The sequence below is a fragment of the Podarcis erhardii genome (assembly GCF_964252035.2).
Source record: "Podarcis erhardii genome assembly, chromosome: 1".
In the NCBI taxonomy this organism is placed as follows: Eukaryota; Metazoa; Chordata; class Lepidosauria; order Squamata; family Lacertidae; genus Podarcis; species Podarcis erhardii.
The window spans coordinates 59133991-59150290 of record NC_138497.1 but is presented as its reverse complement, the minus strand read 5'-3'; the positions used below and the strand labels follow the sequence as shown (position 1 = coordinate 59150290).

Below are 16300 nucleotides of genomic sequence, written 5' to 3'. Positions count from 1 at the left end.
ATTAGTAACTGCTGATGTGGCAAAACGCTACTATTTTTTGTTTGTTTTTTGTTTGGTATAAACAGCAGCCTCTTAAGTTTGCACCTCATAAGATTAGCAGTATTTCTTCTTGTGCATTTCTGTTTTGTGTAAATTGGACTATAGTGAATATTTGCTGAGTTCTATACAGTAGCATTCTCAAGGCACTGTGGAACCAAGTAGCAGAGTAGAAATTGCAAAATAAATGTCCTAAACATGTAGTTTAATTCATCTCAGTTTAATGAGTCCTTATGACTGCAGCTTTGTGTACTAATATTTTCCCACCATTTTAAAAAAATCCTACTCGTACATTGAGTTGGCAAGGGAAAGAAGACCTCTAGCTACTCTCTCTTAAATATATAAATTCACTTTAAACCTCCCCCAGGACAAAAACATTATCTCAGTAACACCTTGTGTTATTTTATCTATCTAGATTATACAAAAGGTTTTGGTGGAAAGTTTGGGGTGCAGACGGACAGACAGGACAAATGTGCCCTTGGCTGGGATCACCAGGAAAAAGTACAACTGCACGAATCTCAGAAAGGTATATACATATTTCTTGGCTGTACATATAAAGGGGTACAGTGATTACCATCCTGTATACTGTACTGTATACTATACTGTTGTTGTGTTCACATAGAAGGAAGATATATGCATCACATGATCTCTAGCAGATCCAGATTTTAAACTACAGCATCCTTAACCATTGGCTGAGGCTGATGGAACTGGGAAACTTGTGAAAATATTCTTCAAATTACATGTTCAAAAATATTACATGGGTTTGCACCATTTCACTTGTATATTGTGAGGTGGAGAGGGAAATAGTAGTATGCCTGAATGCTTTCCCTTGTGAAAAATGCGTTCTGCTTTTGAAAAGATGGGTATATCAGAGAAAGATTTAGCACATTCTTCTCCTTGGTGTGATTGCTGTGTATATGCAGGGGATTTTTGGCATGGGCTTTCAAACGTGTGGCATTCCAAGCTGTGATTTCTCCCAGCTGCAATCTGAAGTAAAACAGTCTTGAAACCATAAGATTTCTCAATGTGTATTTTGGTTCTGAATTGCATGATGTGTTCCTGAAAGTAGTTATGGGAGGCTACTGTTCAACGCCATGGGAGTCATCGTGTGGTGTCCTGCAGAGTTTCATCTTGTCCCCCATGCTATTTGACCTCTATATGAATCCACTGGGAGCTGTCGTGCGGAGATTTGACGTACCATCAATATGCAGATGGCGCCTACCTTTCTCTCTTTGTACCACCTGAGTTGGGAGAGGCAATTGCTTGGAGACGGTGATGGACTGAATCTTGGAAAGACAGAGGCGTTATGTGTTCTGAGTCCTTACACCCAGGAAGTGAGGAGATGGCCTGTCCTGGGTGGGGTTACACTCCCCTGGGAGGAGCAGGTCTGTTCCTGGATTCAGCACTGTTTGTTACTGGCGGCTCAGGCAAGCTTAGAAGCTAGAAGTGCCTTTTTCAGATCCTGCTGGTTCATCAGCCTCAGTCCCTTTGGGGCAAAAAATGACCTGGCCATTATACTCCACGATTGGTAACTTCCAGATTGGATTATTGCAATGTGCTCTAAATGGGGCTGCCCTTGAAGACAACTCAGAAACTTAAATTGGTCGAAAATACAGTGGCCAGATTACTGGCTCTGGCTCCATTTAGATAGCACATAACTCCTGTTTTAAAACAGCTGTACTGGTTACCATTTTGTTTCTGGCTCCAAGATACTCATATTAGTGTTTAAAGACCTAAATGACTCAGCCTCTAGATACCTGAAAGACCAGCTCCTTCCCTACTGGACCCCCTTGAGCTCTAAGATTGGTAGAGGGGGGCACTCTTGTTTGTTCCACTACCCTCAGATGCTATGGGGAGGGGGTGGCCCAGGAAAGAAAATTCTCTCTGGCAGCCCCTAAGCTGTGGTTCTCCATCCCAATAGAGGTGTCTGGCAACTTCTTTATTTAGCTTCTGTGATACTTGAGATGCATATTTTTAGGACCCACCTTACTTTTGTGATTTTTTTATTTTTTGTGATTGTAAGTTGTTTTAATCTGTTTTTTAACATTGTGTTTTAATTGTTGCAACCTGCCCTGGTACCTTAGGGTTAAGGGCAGGTAATAAATTAATACTTTATTTTTTAAAAATGGGGGCTTTTTAATAGTGTTTGTTTTTTGGTTCGTCCATGTTGTATCTAAATATGTTTCTCTTCCTCCTGTCCTTCTCCTTCTCTCCTCTTGCTTCTTTTTCCTCGTGATATAACCTGGATTTCTCAGACTATAAGAGTGGTTTCGGAGGGAAATTCGGTGTTCAAACAGAGAGGCAGGACTCCTCAGCTGTGGGGTTTGACTACAAGGAGAAACTAGCGAAGCACGAATCGCAACAAGGCATAGTTTCTAGTTGTAACTTACCCAGTGCAGCCATTTCTACCACAGACTTAAGTTGCTCTCTTTAAAAGCCCTGCACCTCCCTCGGGCAGTTTCATGGCAACATTTCTTTCTCTCTGAATCATATCATCCCAATACATCGCTGCAATCTTTAGTTGAATGTTTTAAAGCTAATGGCAGCCATTCTTCATTATTATGATTTTTGGCAAGTGCGCATCAGGTCAGTCGTCTGCAATAGTATTGCTTGAGTGTGGACTCTATGATATATAAGGAGTGGACCTCTTCCATGCCTTGTGTGGTTCTTGATTCTGGCCTACAGAGCCTGAGTCTTTGCCATAGCAAGGTTGCTTCTGTTCAGGAAATGTCACAAGTGATACCCACTTGTGAACAACACGTCCTTGTTATGGCTTCCGTCATAACAAGAAGCCAACATTTTAGGTTTATGCTGAAATTGATAATACTGCTTAAAAATGCAGACATCAATATCTTTTTCTTTAAATGCAATGGGTGAAATAGCATAACAGGCACCACTATGAGATTATCTTCTTTTCTCCATGTGCTGTGAAATCAACCTAGCCAACATTACATAGAAATATACAGTGGTACCTCAGGTTACATACGCTTCAGGTTACATACCCTTCAGGCTACAGACTCCGCTAACCCAGAAATTGTACCTCGGGTTAAGAACTTTGCTTCAGGATGAGAACAGAAATTGTGTGGCGGTGGCACGGAAGCAGCGGGAGGCCCCATTAGCTAAAGTGGTGCTTCAGGTTAAGAACAGACCTCTGGAACGAATTAAGTACGTAACCAGAGGTACCACTGTATATATAGAGAGAGAGCGAGCGAGCGAGCCCCCTTGCCTCTTTCTTCAAAGGAAAACCCATGTGCAATTCATTTTCTAGAACTAGTACAGTAGTTTCCATATGTTGCAATGTTAAAGTCATGCACCATCCATCCAATATAAAATATGCCCTGATTTGGCTGTTAGAAGGTTTGAGATTTTGTTTTTAGTGATCACCACTTCATGCAGTGTATCAGTTCAATATAAAACATGTGAAATAATGTCTTCATTGAAACGTTAGGCAAAGGTGATTTGGTTCCAGTGTTTTGGGTGGATAGATAAATAAATAAATAAATATATAAACTCTCTTTACATAGAATCTCCTTGATGAAAATAAGGCAAGGTAGCCCATGAGATCCTTCCATAAATAAGAAGTATTTCATTCCTTCAGTTTCCCCCCACAGTGTGTGTGTTTTGTACAAGTTTATCTATCCAGCATTTAATTGTACTTCTGTTGTCAATCTGTAATGAGACATTGCCCTGCTCAAAGTAGACTCTCTGAAATCAGTGGGCCTGACTGATGTCAGTTCAGTGCTTTTCATTGTATCTACTGAAGACTATGGCTTGGTTGGATACAAAGCCCTCTGTGGTCAATATATCTGTGTCTTTCTGGCATTTGAAATGCTCATTCATTGACATGGTGAATGCCAGAAGTGGCGAGAAGTAAATGCTAGAAGTAGAGTAATCCAAGGCTGTTCTATAGAAGTGGTGAGTGGCAGGCAGAGGTGTTGGTCCAGAGAGGGAGAGCATCCTTTCCTTTGCTTGATTCCTGCCAACAGTCATCCAGTGTCATTTCAGCCAATGAATGTGGAAGCATGAATCTGGCCCATTGCAGCTTGCACATCTGCCAACACTTCTTCCAAAATCTTACAAGTATATATATGTATATATATATTTCATCTATTGCATCTACTTCTTTTCCGTTTTTTGCTTGGCTGCAGTCATTGGGAACTCTTAAGCATGCAGCTCCTTTCAGTACTCATCTGCATTTGAGAAAACTCAAAAGAGGGGTAGAAAGAATCACCTACAATTAGTCTTTTTTTGTGTCCTGTTTTTAGACTATTCGAAAGGCTTTGGTGGAAAATATGGCGTGCAGAAAGATCGAATGGATAAGGTATGACCGTAAATCAAATATTTCTTATGGCAAGGATGGGCAACCTTTCATTTCTGTCTGGGAACTGATGATGGGTGGAGCCAGAGATAAATTGTCTGCATTAAATAATGTGGAATAAATACCCCCCGATATCAGTTTTCATAATGGCTGCCTCAGATTAGAATCTCCAGTCTAATGCAGAGGTGCTCAGAAATAATCCCCTCTGAATTCAATGAATAAGTATACAAAGGAGCTTCTTACTTTATTTTTTAGAACAGCGGACTAATACAGATACTGTTATGGAAAAGAGATACTTTCTTCGGTATATATACATACTCACGTGTGGCTGGTGGATGATGAAAGTGTTTTTTTGTTGCTTTGTTTTTAAGAAAAAAAAATTCTGAGGAAATTCATATCAGCTGCAATTTTAGCAGCTCACAAGAAGTAGAAAAACATTACAAAAATGTAGCATATAAATGTCCAAATGCATAAAAAAGAGTATTGCAACATAAAAAGTATTAAGGATCAGTTCATAAAAGCATCCTCAACCTTCAGTGCAATTGTAACCATGTCTACTCATATATTGAGCCTTCATATATTTGTGATAGAGACATCTGTTTGCTTTACTACCTCATATCATTGTGCACTTAAAGCTTCTCTACTGCTTTTTGAAATTGAGAGTTGCTCTTTTGAGTTCTCTGCTCAGTTGAAATTTAGCTTTGTGTTTCATTTTACTTATTAAAAAATGTCAAACCTCTTGCGTCCAAGTTTGCATTTGTCATTAGATTGGCAAGTATCAGGTGGCATTTTGCCTTGTCTGGATACTTATTAAAATCACACAGCCTTTTTATTTGTTTTGAGTGCACATGTCACCTTTGAGAACTTGCAGCTTGTACATGAAAAGCAACTTTGGAGCATAAAAATGACTTCTTCAAATAAAACTGTTGTGTGCATTTCTAATAGCTTGGTATCTTGTCCCTGAATATGTTTGTGACCTCATCTGGCTTTTATTGATAGAATGCATCAGCTTTTGAAGATATTGAGAAATTGTCTTCAACGTACCAGAAGACCAAGCCGGTGGAAGCTGGTAAGGCTATATTTTAAAATGCTGAAAATCTCTCTCCAATGTTTTCCTTGTTTATGGTTTAGCTTGCCCTTATACCTGAAATATCTTAAGTTCTTGATGGCCTAAGTGCCTAGCATTATGAGGATGAGGGGCTGTGAATCTCAGGCTTGTGTGCTCCTCTCTTCACCTCTGACACAGCCACAAGGAGATTCCTGAACTTTCAGCTTTTGTTTTGGATTAACCACGGTTTAGTGTTGCAACTGAATCCCAAGTTAATCTTAACTATGGTGAATGAAAACAAGACAGCTTCTTAAATTATGGCTTGAAGGTGACTAGTTTCTATTAAGCTAAGGCGAGCCACAGTTTCTCCCAAGTTCCGATGGCAGATGAAATGTGGTTAATCTATAAATGAAAGGAAAACTTCTCAACTCCTTGTAGCAACATTTCAGGGGTGGTGGTAGTTTGTGAGCCTGAGGTTTACTGCATTTCACCCTCATAATGCCAAGCCATGCTTAAACATTACATGGGAGTGCAGTCATTGCATCAGCATAAGTACTAAATCTCCTAGGTGTATTTAGCTTTCTATGCTTGGAATGGTGAAATAAAAATTGGATGGACTTTCTAATGTATTTTCTTTTTTGTCTGCTCAGGAAGGGAGTCATCATTTTAAATTGAACGTGTCAGCTAATCCTTGGCCTTGTTGCTGGAACGACTCCCGAATTCCTAACTTTTAAGTCAGTCATCTAGGCCTGAACTTTCAATATGTTCCAATTTTTGCAGCATCTGTTTTTAGTAGGAAGGTGAATGAGTCAGGCTTCTCAGGGGATTACATTACTTTTTCTAAGTATAAAGATTTTGCTTAGTCTTAATTTTGGTTACCAGTTAACTCTGGATCTGTATGTTGTGGAGGTTTGCATAGGAATCTGCCCTGTAAAATGAACATCTCAATATTTCTACTATTACAGCAAATAACAAAACCAGCAACATCAGAGCTAACTTTGAAAACCTAGCTAAGGATAAAGAGCAGGAGGATAGAAGGAAGGCGGAAGTCGAAAGAGCTCAAAGAATGGCACAGGACAAGCAAGAACAAGAGGAAGCCAGGAGGACGCTGGAAGTCAGTGAAATTCATTGTTTTGCCTCTTTCTTTCACCCTCCCTCACCCTTGAGAAAAAAGTCAGAATTGGTTTTGTTTTGTTTTTTGAAAATAATTAACTTTAAAACTTCTAGAAAGCTGTCAACTTTTACGATTCAAAACTAGAATACATATTATAAGTAGGTCTGGTTATTGATTGCTTAAAGTCTTCCTAGTTCCAGGATTCATTAATTAGGCTGTAATCAAAACTATGGATTCAAAACTATGAGGAGGGAAGGAAGCTATTTTTAGATATTCTTAGGATCCCTGCTTTCTGGTTGTCACTGCAGTGTACATCCCAACTGATGAAGCTCACAAAAAGAAAGTTTCTGCTGATAAAATGTGAGCTGTTGTCAACCAATCCCTTTGTGTCTGGACTGGACACAGAAACCTCTAGAAGCTAAACTGTTAGGACCTCCATCTCCATCTGAATTGCTCCTTTTATTGTTAAGAAACCTATTGGTGTAACTCTGTATTGCTAGCATCCTATAGGTCATTAGCTTTACTTGTAGCAGAGACATTCAGCTCCCTGATTTCCTTGCTCTGGTGCTGGCAATAGAATCATTGCTGAGCATTTCTGAGCTGCAGTGGGATAGAATTGGGTCCTGAAGATGGCAGGCACGCCTCCTTTATGACCCTAAAGCTTGATCCTATGACTGGGGCACACAACTAGACAATAGAGAAGGATGTTTGCATGGGGCTGAGCAATTTTAAAATGTTCTCGTCCTGTAAGGTTTGAGTTAAGTAGCTGGCAAAATGCAGAGGCAGTTCCTCAGTAAAATATGTAGAGCCAGCTGGAATAAATACACTAGAAGGGTTTCTGTCTCCCACCCCCCATCTCTTGGAAAGCATCAACCTCTGTTGAGTGTTCTCTGTTAAAGAAATGTAACTTGGCTGTATCCGTGCTCCCAACCAATTCCTTTCTTCATCATATGATCTGTGTCCCTGATGATGTCATTTAAATCTAAGAAAGAGAAAAGCAAGGTGGTAGTTTTTACTTTTATTTCTAATGAGCAAACATACTAGATTATTGCTCCTAAATGCCTACCTTGTTTGGACTATCTTTAAGTCCTAGAAAGTGCTGTGCAGCTTAATCTGGAGAAAATTACTAGCAGCAGCACCCAGCATGGGTCTTCCTATTGCCACCCACTCTGACTCCTGCCTTTGAGACACTGATGTAGAAAGAAATTGCCTGTCTGCTACAGAATATGTGGGCTCTGTGAAATGAAATGCAGCAGTCCTGTACTGCTTGCATTCACAACACCTGGTAACAATTTAGTGTGTCAGACCACAGCCCTGGGACTACAAATGAAAAATAAGTTCCTCTCCCAGCTTTGTAGTATGTCTTGTCTTGTTAGTGGGTTAACTAGACAAGGGAAGACTTACAGACTTGTTTCCCATCAATGCTTACTTGCGGGGGGTGGGTGGGGGTGGGGAGATATGTAGTAATCAATGTTATAGTCATCGCTCTTGTGTATTGTAATTCACCATTAGGGAAATGCACAGTACCTAAATGTTTATGGCAGGAACAATGAACAGATCACTTATAACCCAGTGCTACTAATTTTATGTATTCACAAATCTTATATCCTGTTCTTCTTTCAACGTGGAACTCAGGACGCCTGACGGCCAGTAGATAAAACAACTGTACACAGTAATATATCATCTAAACCACAAAGTCATGGCAGCAACAATTCATCAGTACAACTGCAACTAAAAATAGTTTACCTCTTTGTATAAGCATCTGGCCAGTGTAAAAATATATAGTCTCCTTGTAAAAACAGCATTCCTCCATGACTTTTTGCCCAGACATATATTGACTTAAGTGAACAACTGAGACTTAAAAGTGCAGTGCTTAATAAATCCTACAGCAATTTCACTAATCAGCCGTGGTAGAGAAATAAAGATACATACAGCGAAATAATCAGCTAATAGAAGAGTATAAAAATACAACAAATACAATACACTAACAATAGAAAGCAAAAACACACAATACCCTCTTCCCTCCCTCAGTAGCAGCAGCAATGTGGAAATAGGGATACATAAAGTGAAATGTGTAGGATATAGTAGATTTAACTATTGCCGTTTCCACAATTGTTTACACTAAGCAGCTGACCACAAGTGTACTCGCTGTATGTATCTAGGGACAAGAGGGCCTTCTGTGACACTTTCAGCTTTCACCCAGAAGCATTATTTGATCCAATCTCCTATCCTGGGGTGCCTTTCTTCCCTAACTCTGACTATGGGATTCCTCCACCCCATTGGCAGTTGTCATAGGGGTGCTGCACACTGGTTGCTCCAGAAATGGTGACCTGTGTCACCTGTGTTGCTCCACCTCACACCAGTTGCTGTTAATTGACATCATTGTTTCTGGGAGTCTCGGGAACAGGAGGCTGCAAAAACTCCTTTCTGACTCCCACTGTCTTGGTGGCAGCTGCTGCCTCTGACAGTGCTCCACCTGGCAGTTCACATTTGGGCCATCTTTCATCTCCCTGTCCTTTACCCTTTAGTCCAATCAGCTTGTCAGAAAGGTCATGTTTGGTGCATTGGAAAATGCGGTGCCATTATGTTCTGAGGCCATTTTAAAAATAGGAGCTTGAAGCCTGATTGGCCCCCCATGCTTAAGGATACAAAGGTAAAGGAACCCCTGACCATTAGGTCCAGTCGTGGCCGACTCTGGGGTTGCGGCGCTCATCTCACTTTATTGGCTGAGGGAACCGGCGTACAGCTTCCGGGTCGTGTGGCCTGCATGACTAAGCCGCTTCTGGCGAACCAGAGCAGCGCACGGAAATGCCGTTTACCTTCCCACCGGAGTGGTACCTATTTATCTACTTGCACTTTGACATGCTTTCGAACTGCTAGGTGGGCAGGAGCAGGGACCGAGCAACGGGAGCTCACCCCGTTGCGGGGATTCGAACCGCGACCTTCTGATTGGCAAGTCCTAGGCCACCTGCGTCCCTTAAGGATACATAGAAAGCAACAAAACAGGTGAAGGAAGAACTTAACAGGAAGTACAAGCGTCTTGCTTTATGGTGTGGGATTCTCCTTGCAAGTGGATCCTGTGAAGGAAATAGCATACTTGCCAGCCCATTCACACTGCCACGGTGCTGCTCCATGGGGCAGCAGTGATGGCATAAGAGTCAGCCCATGAGTGGGGTAACTTGGTTGCCATATTCATGCAGCTTGCCACTGACTATGTTGAGTTGCAAGCTCTCAACATGGTCACACTGGCTCACATGCTCCTTGTAGCTGTAACTGCAGGGTAACTCCTTGTGGAGGATTTAAAGGACGACCTCATCATAGTCTTACTGTTAAGTATTCTCCTCACTGTGCCTGGTTTCTGTTTTAGCCTCCTGCAGTGTGACTCCATAAGTGAAACTGCTGCAGAAAATAAATTACCTTCCTTACAAATTCTATCACTTTTTCATAGAGGGGCAAGTTAGTGGTGGTGTTGCGTGTTAAGTGCAAGTCACAAAATTCCTGCTCCTCTTGTTGTGTCATGTCTGTGCTACAGATCTGGCTTTGATCCATATCTCTTCTCCCACCCACCCACTCTGTTTTCTCTCTCTCTTTCTTTCTTTTAAAGGAACAGGCCAAAGCCAAGAAACAAACTCCACCTCCATCTCCTGCTCCTGTTCCTGTTCCTTCTCCCACACTGCAGCCTGTGGAAGAAAAATTGCCATCAAGTCCAGTCTATGAGGTTAGTTTGCTAGCTATAGTCATTTAGCCAAACAGGAAAAAAGCAAAACCTTAGCTGAAGGGCAAATGCTTTGCATGCTGAAGCTCCCAGATACAATCATTGGCATCTACCTGTCAGGTAGGAACTGCTGTGAAAGAGGTCTGTTCCTCCTCTGCTTGTCAGAGGAGACAATGGTGGGCTATATGCACAAGGGGCACCACCAGAAGCGGCCTTATACCACTCAGGACAATAACATTGTAATAAATTTAATCACATTTGCTGTGCTAAATTTGGAACATTCGACAAGGGAGAGATCATGGGGAGAAATGAGAATACGCTTGAAGGAATTATCATGGCGTAGTGAGGAGCAGACTTCCAGCTGTATAATGAACAAACATGCTGTGCAATTGTATTCCCACATTGACTGTGATGCGGCTGTTGCAGTGCACCACCCCAGCTTCTCCTCGAGTCTGCCAAATTACTTTGCCAAGGAATTGATCTGTCGGACTCTCATAAGGCACTCGCTGTGTATCTTCACGGGAAGGGCACTTGCAAAATGTCAGCTTGCAGCAGTCTCTAAAATGCAAGCAGTCCATGGGCTGTCTTCATGTGCTCCTCATTTTTGAAAACTCCGATAAGGAGGAGTTCCTGGTTATGGGGAGGCTTCGAAGCATGTTCAGCTGAAAGCGCTGAGGAAGGTCTAAAGGGGGCTTCTGTGTCAGGTGGAGCAGATGAGCATTTGGGGGGTGCAGGGGGCTGGCACAGGGGTGTCCTTCCCCTGCACACTTTAGCCCTATATGCATTAATGTGGGTGTGGTGTGCACTGTGTCCTGTGTACTGGGGGTGGGGCACCTTTATTAGCCCAACAGGGACATTCTGAGAGCCTCATGCCAGCTGTGGGTGGGGTCAGAGGCAAAACAGACGGAGCTATGAATATAACTTCTACTTTTGTACTGTAGCATATATGCAAAAAAAGAGGTTTCTCTGTGTGTGCTTGTGTACACATGTGCACACTCTCTGTGTGCACTTTCCTCTCCACCCTATGTGCAGGCAAGCAGCAGTTCAAGAACACATGCCAGTCCAGGCTGTGGATTGGAGCAGGCCTTAAGAGTCCCTGCATTCCCCACCACCCTTCCCCCAAGGTTGAGGTTTCCTCCTCCTAAGGGAGGCAGTAATAACTGCATTTCTGTAACAACAATGTACTTGAAGTTCTCTCTGTCTGTTATGTTCTGGCTGCCTCTCCTTCCCTCTAGGATGCCGTTTCCTTTGAGTCTGGCTACAAGAATTCAAATGCAAATTACTCAGCCGCACACGAGCCAGAAACCAACAACAAAGTTGAAGAATCTGACTACCAAGAAGCAGTCAGTCAGCGGAAGCCAGAGTATGAATCTGAGACGGTGTATGAAGTGGCTGGGGCAGGAAACCAGTATCAAGCAGGTTCGTCAGCTTATCTTTTGACCTAGGAGAGATCTCTTTGGTCATGGCTTTAGGCAATGGTAGACTGTTCTCAGATCTGGTAGTTTGAGATGTTCAGGCTAGAAAAGATTCAGTAAGTGACAGGAGCTGGGAGGTAATACTTTTGAGTAGACGGTTCCTTCTTTTTCTAAAGCTATGCAGGGCTGTGTGTAGCTAATGCTTGGCAGGAGATTTACCTGGGAAGCCTCTCTGTGCTGTATTGAGCTCCTTAGAGTAGCATCAGATACAAACCTATAAATATTTGGGGTCTGTGCTTTCTGAAAAACAAAGCTGGGGGAAAGGCATACTAGCTTGACTTATATGACTTATGTTATATGTTAGTACATGAGTTTAAGAAATTCACATATCCTTTTATTGTGTCATGCATAGTAGTAATGTGTCCCTTTCCCTTTAGATGAAAGTACTTACGAATACGAAAACGACCTTGGAATAACAGCGATAGCCTTATATGATTACCAGGCTGGTAAGCAATACATACTCTTAGTTCTGCAGTTCTGGGTTTTTTTAAAAAATATATTTTGCATGGGGTTATATTGAGCATACACACACACACACACACAAAAAAAAAATATTCTTCAAAAAGCACTATCTCATACAATGCAGAACATTTTCAGAGCTGTGTCATAAATTTTGCAGTTTTCTGAACACAGTGCACAAGCACAGGAATGGTGGGTGCGAAATTCAGTAGGTGAGAATATTGACTAAGTTTCTAACCCTCGCACCTGCTTTAAAGACAAGACAGAAGTACTGTTTTGGGGGGGACAGGAGGCAGGTGGGTGTGGAGGACTCCCTGGTCCTGAATGGGGTAACTGTGCCCCTGAAGGACCAGATGTACAGACTGGGAGTCATTTTGAACTCACAGCTGTCCACGGAGGTGGAGGTCAATTCTGTGTCCAGGGCAGCTGTTTACCAGCTCCATCTGGTACGCAGGCTGAGACCCTACCTGCCCGCAGACTGTCTCGCCAGAGTGGTGCATGCTCTGGTTATCTCTCGCTTGGACTACTGCAATGTGCTCTATGTGGGGCTACCTTTGAAAGTGACCCAGAAACTACAACTAATCCAGAATGTGGTAACTAGACTGGTGACTGGGAGCGGCCGCTGAGACCACATAACACCGGTCTTGAAAGACCTACATTGGCTCCCAGTACGTTTCCGAGCACAGTTCAAAGTGTTGATGCTTACCTTTAAAGCCCTAAATGGCCTCGGTCCAGTATATCTGAAGGAGCGTCTCCACCCCCATCTTTCTACATGGACACTGAGGTCCAGCGCCAAGGGCCTTCTGGCGGTTCCCTCACTGCGAGAAGCCAAGTTACAGGGAACCAAGCAGAGGGCCTTCTCGGTAGTGGCACCCGCCCTGTGGAACACGCTCCCACCAGATGTCAAAGAGAACAACAACTTACCAGACTTTTAGAAGACATCTGAAGGCAGCCCTGTTTAGGGAAGCTTTTAATGTTTGATGGATTACAGTATTTTAATATTTTGTTGGAAGCCGCCCAGAGTGGCTGGGGAAGCCCAGCCAGATGGGCAGGGGCATAAATAATAAATTATTATTATTATTATTTATTAATTATTATAAAGGTGTGTAGGCAACACCTAATGGTATCTCAGAAGCCAAGAAGTTAGGATGAGGCTACATCTCACAGCTTTGCTATATGGCAGAGAAGTATTTTCTGCTTAAATCACTTACTCTGACTGAGACACTGAATTTCAGTTTGTGGTAATTCGTTACACCAAATAGTTGGCCACATAGCGTTCCAAAGCAGAATCCACATTGTCTTTTGGGGAAAGGGTTATTAGTTCCACCTCTAGGTTCAAAAATATATTTCCACATCTGTGGCAGGAGTTAGTAGATGATAAAAATAACTGGTAACTCTCCCAGTTTTATGAAAGATTTTACGTAAGCATTTTTGTTTTGCTCTTGGGATTTGGATTACCCTTTCTTCTGCAAGGTTTGTGTCACTCACCTTACTCGCTTTCCAGTATGCTGAGTATATTCCCCTGAGAATCCTTGCCAAACAGTATCCCTTTTGCAATCTGCTTCAAAGGGATTTCCCTTTTGGTAAGCATTCCACTGCAGGATTGCCATGCTAGGCGATCTAGAGGACAAGGACCCCAGTGCCACAGCAAATCAGCAAAGGGTCTGGCAGAGTTCTCATGTGAATGCCAAACACACTTATTCATCATGCCTGACCATTAAAAAACAAGCATCCTATCTGGAAGTAGTCCTTGGTGATGGCATGATCTGGCACACACATGCCAGGAACAATCTTCAGTGGTTTCAATCTTTTTCTCGTATACCACCTAGGCAAAAGAATTGCACGTTTCTCATAGAATTAAGGTATTTCATATGGAAGTTTGGGATCTCAGGGGCAATCTAGAGTTGTGTTCCCATGTCTTGGGTATAACACGAAAGACCCTTCCCCTCTTTATAACCATCAATTAGAACCCTCCTCGAACACAGATTAACTAATTGCAAATACTATTATTTAGTACCTTACCCGTTCCCCCACCCCACCCCCTTTTATATCTGTATGAGATACTAACTGGAGAGTTGCTTCTGCTCTTTCCACAGCTGGGGATGATGAAATTTCCTTTGATCCTGACGACATCATCACAAACATTGAAATGATCGATGATGGCTGGTGGAGGGGAGTGTGCAAAGGCAGATACGGGCTCTTCCCAGCTAATTATGTCGAGCTGAGGCAATAGGAAATAATGTCCTACCATTTATGCCTTAATACCATGATCATTCGTCTGATTTATTACACTACAAATCATGTTCTTTTTCTTCCGGAGGATGGAGGGGGTCTATACATATTCCTTTTATATTTAAGATATTTTGCCGATGCTTTTACAAATGTTTATGGGCTCAGAAATCGCTTAATATATTGTAACTCTCGCGTTCCCCACTTCAGCCTGTTGTCATAGGTTTTTAATGCGGTTTGAAAATGGGGGCTTTTCCTTTTGGCCAAATTGGTGATGGTGTTCCCGACAATTTCCAAGGCATTTTTAGCTCTTTCTGATGGCAACTGCATGTCTCATTTTGTAGCCGTTTGTGTGCTGAATTCCCAAGTAATTATGTCCAGCTGCTCTAGTACTCTCACCGTACTCTCAGCTACTCATTGTCAGCTTCCCAGAGCTCAGCCGTGCAAGTTTATATATCATATTTCCATATATAGGGAACATAGCAGAAGGACCTGAGAGGAGTTGCAGTTGATGGCAATTACTCCATAGGAAAAACCTTTTTACATTGATAATAGGAAGGATCCAGTGCAGATACATTTTTTAAAAATATTTTCTTGAGGACTGCAATCCAGTGGAAAGTTCCCTTGTGCAGCCACCATTCATTCAGTCCAAAAGAGGGTTGATGCCATTGCCATAAGCATTTGTTGTCTTGTGTTCTCCTCCAGTGGAAGCCTCCCAATATATTGGCAAAAGAAAACCCTGCTTTTCTTCTTCTCCCTGTGCCCAGAACACTGTGAGATTTTTTGGTCCTGAGAGACTTGCCAAGAAGTGACCGTTGTCATTGTCTTGCAAATAGCACCCCTCTGCTGCATGCAGTTCATAACACTGCTGCCTTGAAGGTTAAAATGAGGCAATAGGTGTGTACATACATACTGGAGTTTTATGATTTGGAAGTGGGAGAAGGCCGACTGTGTGGTAAGCTGGTTATGCAACCTTATTTCACTCAAGGAATGTTAATAAGAGGAGCTTAAAACCTTGCAGATAATCTCTACTAAGCAATGTGTAGAAAACTACCACCTTTTTTATAAGTTCAGCTGAAACTGCCAGTAACACAAATCAGTAAAAGTGTGTCTGCCTCTTGCCAAATGTTAAGCTGAAGTTCTTGCTACTACTTCAATGGGACAAGTCAAATATTGGGTTAGTCACTAATTTTGATCACATGAGCATCCCTACCAAAGACGTGTTCAGTGTGTGTGTCCTGTCCATTTCTACTTGACTGGAGGAATTCAGGGAGGAACTGATTCAGCAAGAAAAAGTGAAAAAGTCTCGTAAGTAAGCCCAGTGGAATATTAAAACAATATTTATGTAAAATGGCAGTGTACAGTGTATCTAGGAAGGCGGCCTCGGGGGGTGGGATCGTGAGGGGGGGGGGTGGAATTAACTAGTTGGGACAATCTTTAAGAAGAATGTCACTTTTACCTGATGTTTCCTTTCCCACTGGTTTCTATTTGTCTCCTGATTGCATTAATAGTATTACATTGGGTTGGGCCGGATTTTATATGCAGTTAATCTTACCAAGTTTTGCATAGGACACCTCATAGGGTACATTATTCCTTTTTTCCTTTTTTGTAAATTAAATATTCAAATAAAATTTTGGAACCATCTGCAGGGCCTGTTTGTGTGTGTGCTTTAAAGGCTTTATCTGTTTGTCACATACTGAGCTAGTTTTAAAAAACACACAAAACTCTCTCAGAGTATGTGAGAAAGCCTTGGTCACTCCAACTCTCAATGAGGCATCCACAACCATCGGTAAGCCACATGGACAGCCCAATTCTAGCAGATTTCACCATCCAGGAAGGACTCTTAAGGTCAAAGGAGCACAAAGCAGACCCTTACACCTTTGAGCACATTGTCTGCATCCTTGGG

The 16300-nt window shown here is 42.2% G+C and overlaps 1 protein-coding gene across 2 annotated transcripts in view; it reads left to right on the top strand.

The window, feature by feature from the left end:
• CTTN (cortactin) overlaps positions 1-16038 on the top strand; it is a 28835-nt gene extending 12797 nt beyond the window's left edge. The window contains exons 9-17 of one of the 2 annotated variants that reach the window (XM_081835199.1): positions 452-562; positions 2292-2402; positions 4302-4357; positions 5354-5423; positions 6368-6516; positions 10121-10234; positions 11467-11650; positions 12084-12152; positions 14262-16038. In XM_081835199.1, coding sequence (XP_081691325.1) covers positions 452-562; positions 2292-2402; positions 4302-4357; positions 5354-5423; positions 6368-6516; positions 10121-10234; positions 11467-11650; positions 12084-12152; positions 14262-14398 — 1001 coding nt within the window. In that variant the 3' untranslated portion in view covers positions 14399-16038. The remainder of the gene's footprint in view (positions 1-451; positions 563-2291; positions 2403-4301; positions 4358-5353; positions 5424-6367; positions 6517-10120; positions 10235-11466; positions 11651-12083; positions 12153-14261) is intronic. The other variant, XM_081835200.1, reaches the window with a different exon arrangement.
• The last annotated feature ends 262 nt before the right edge of the window (positions 16039-16300 follow it).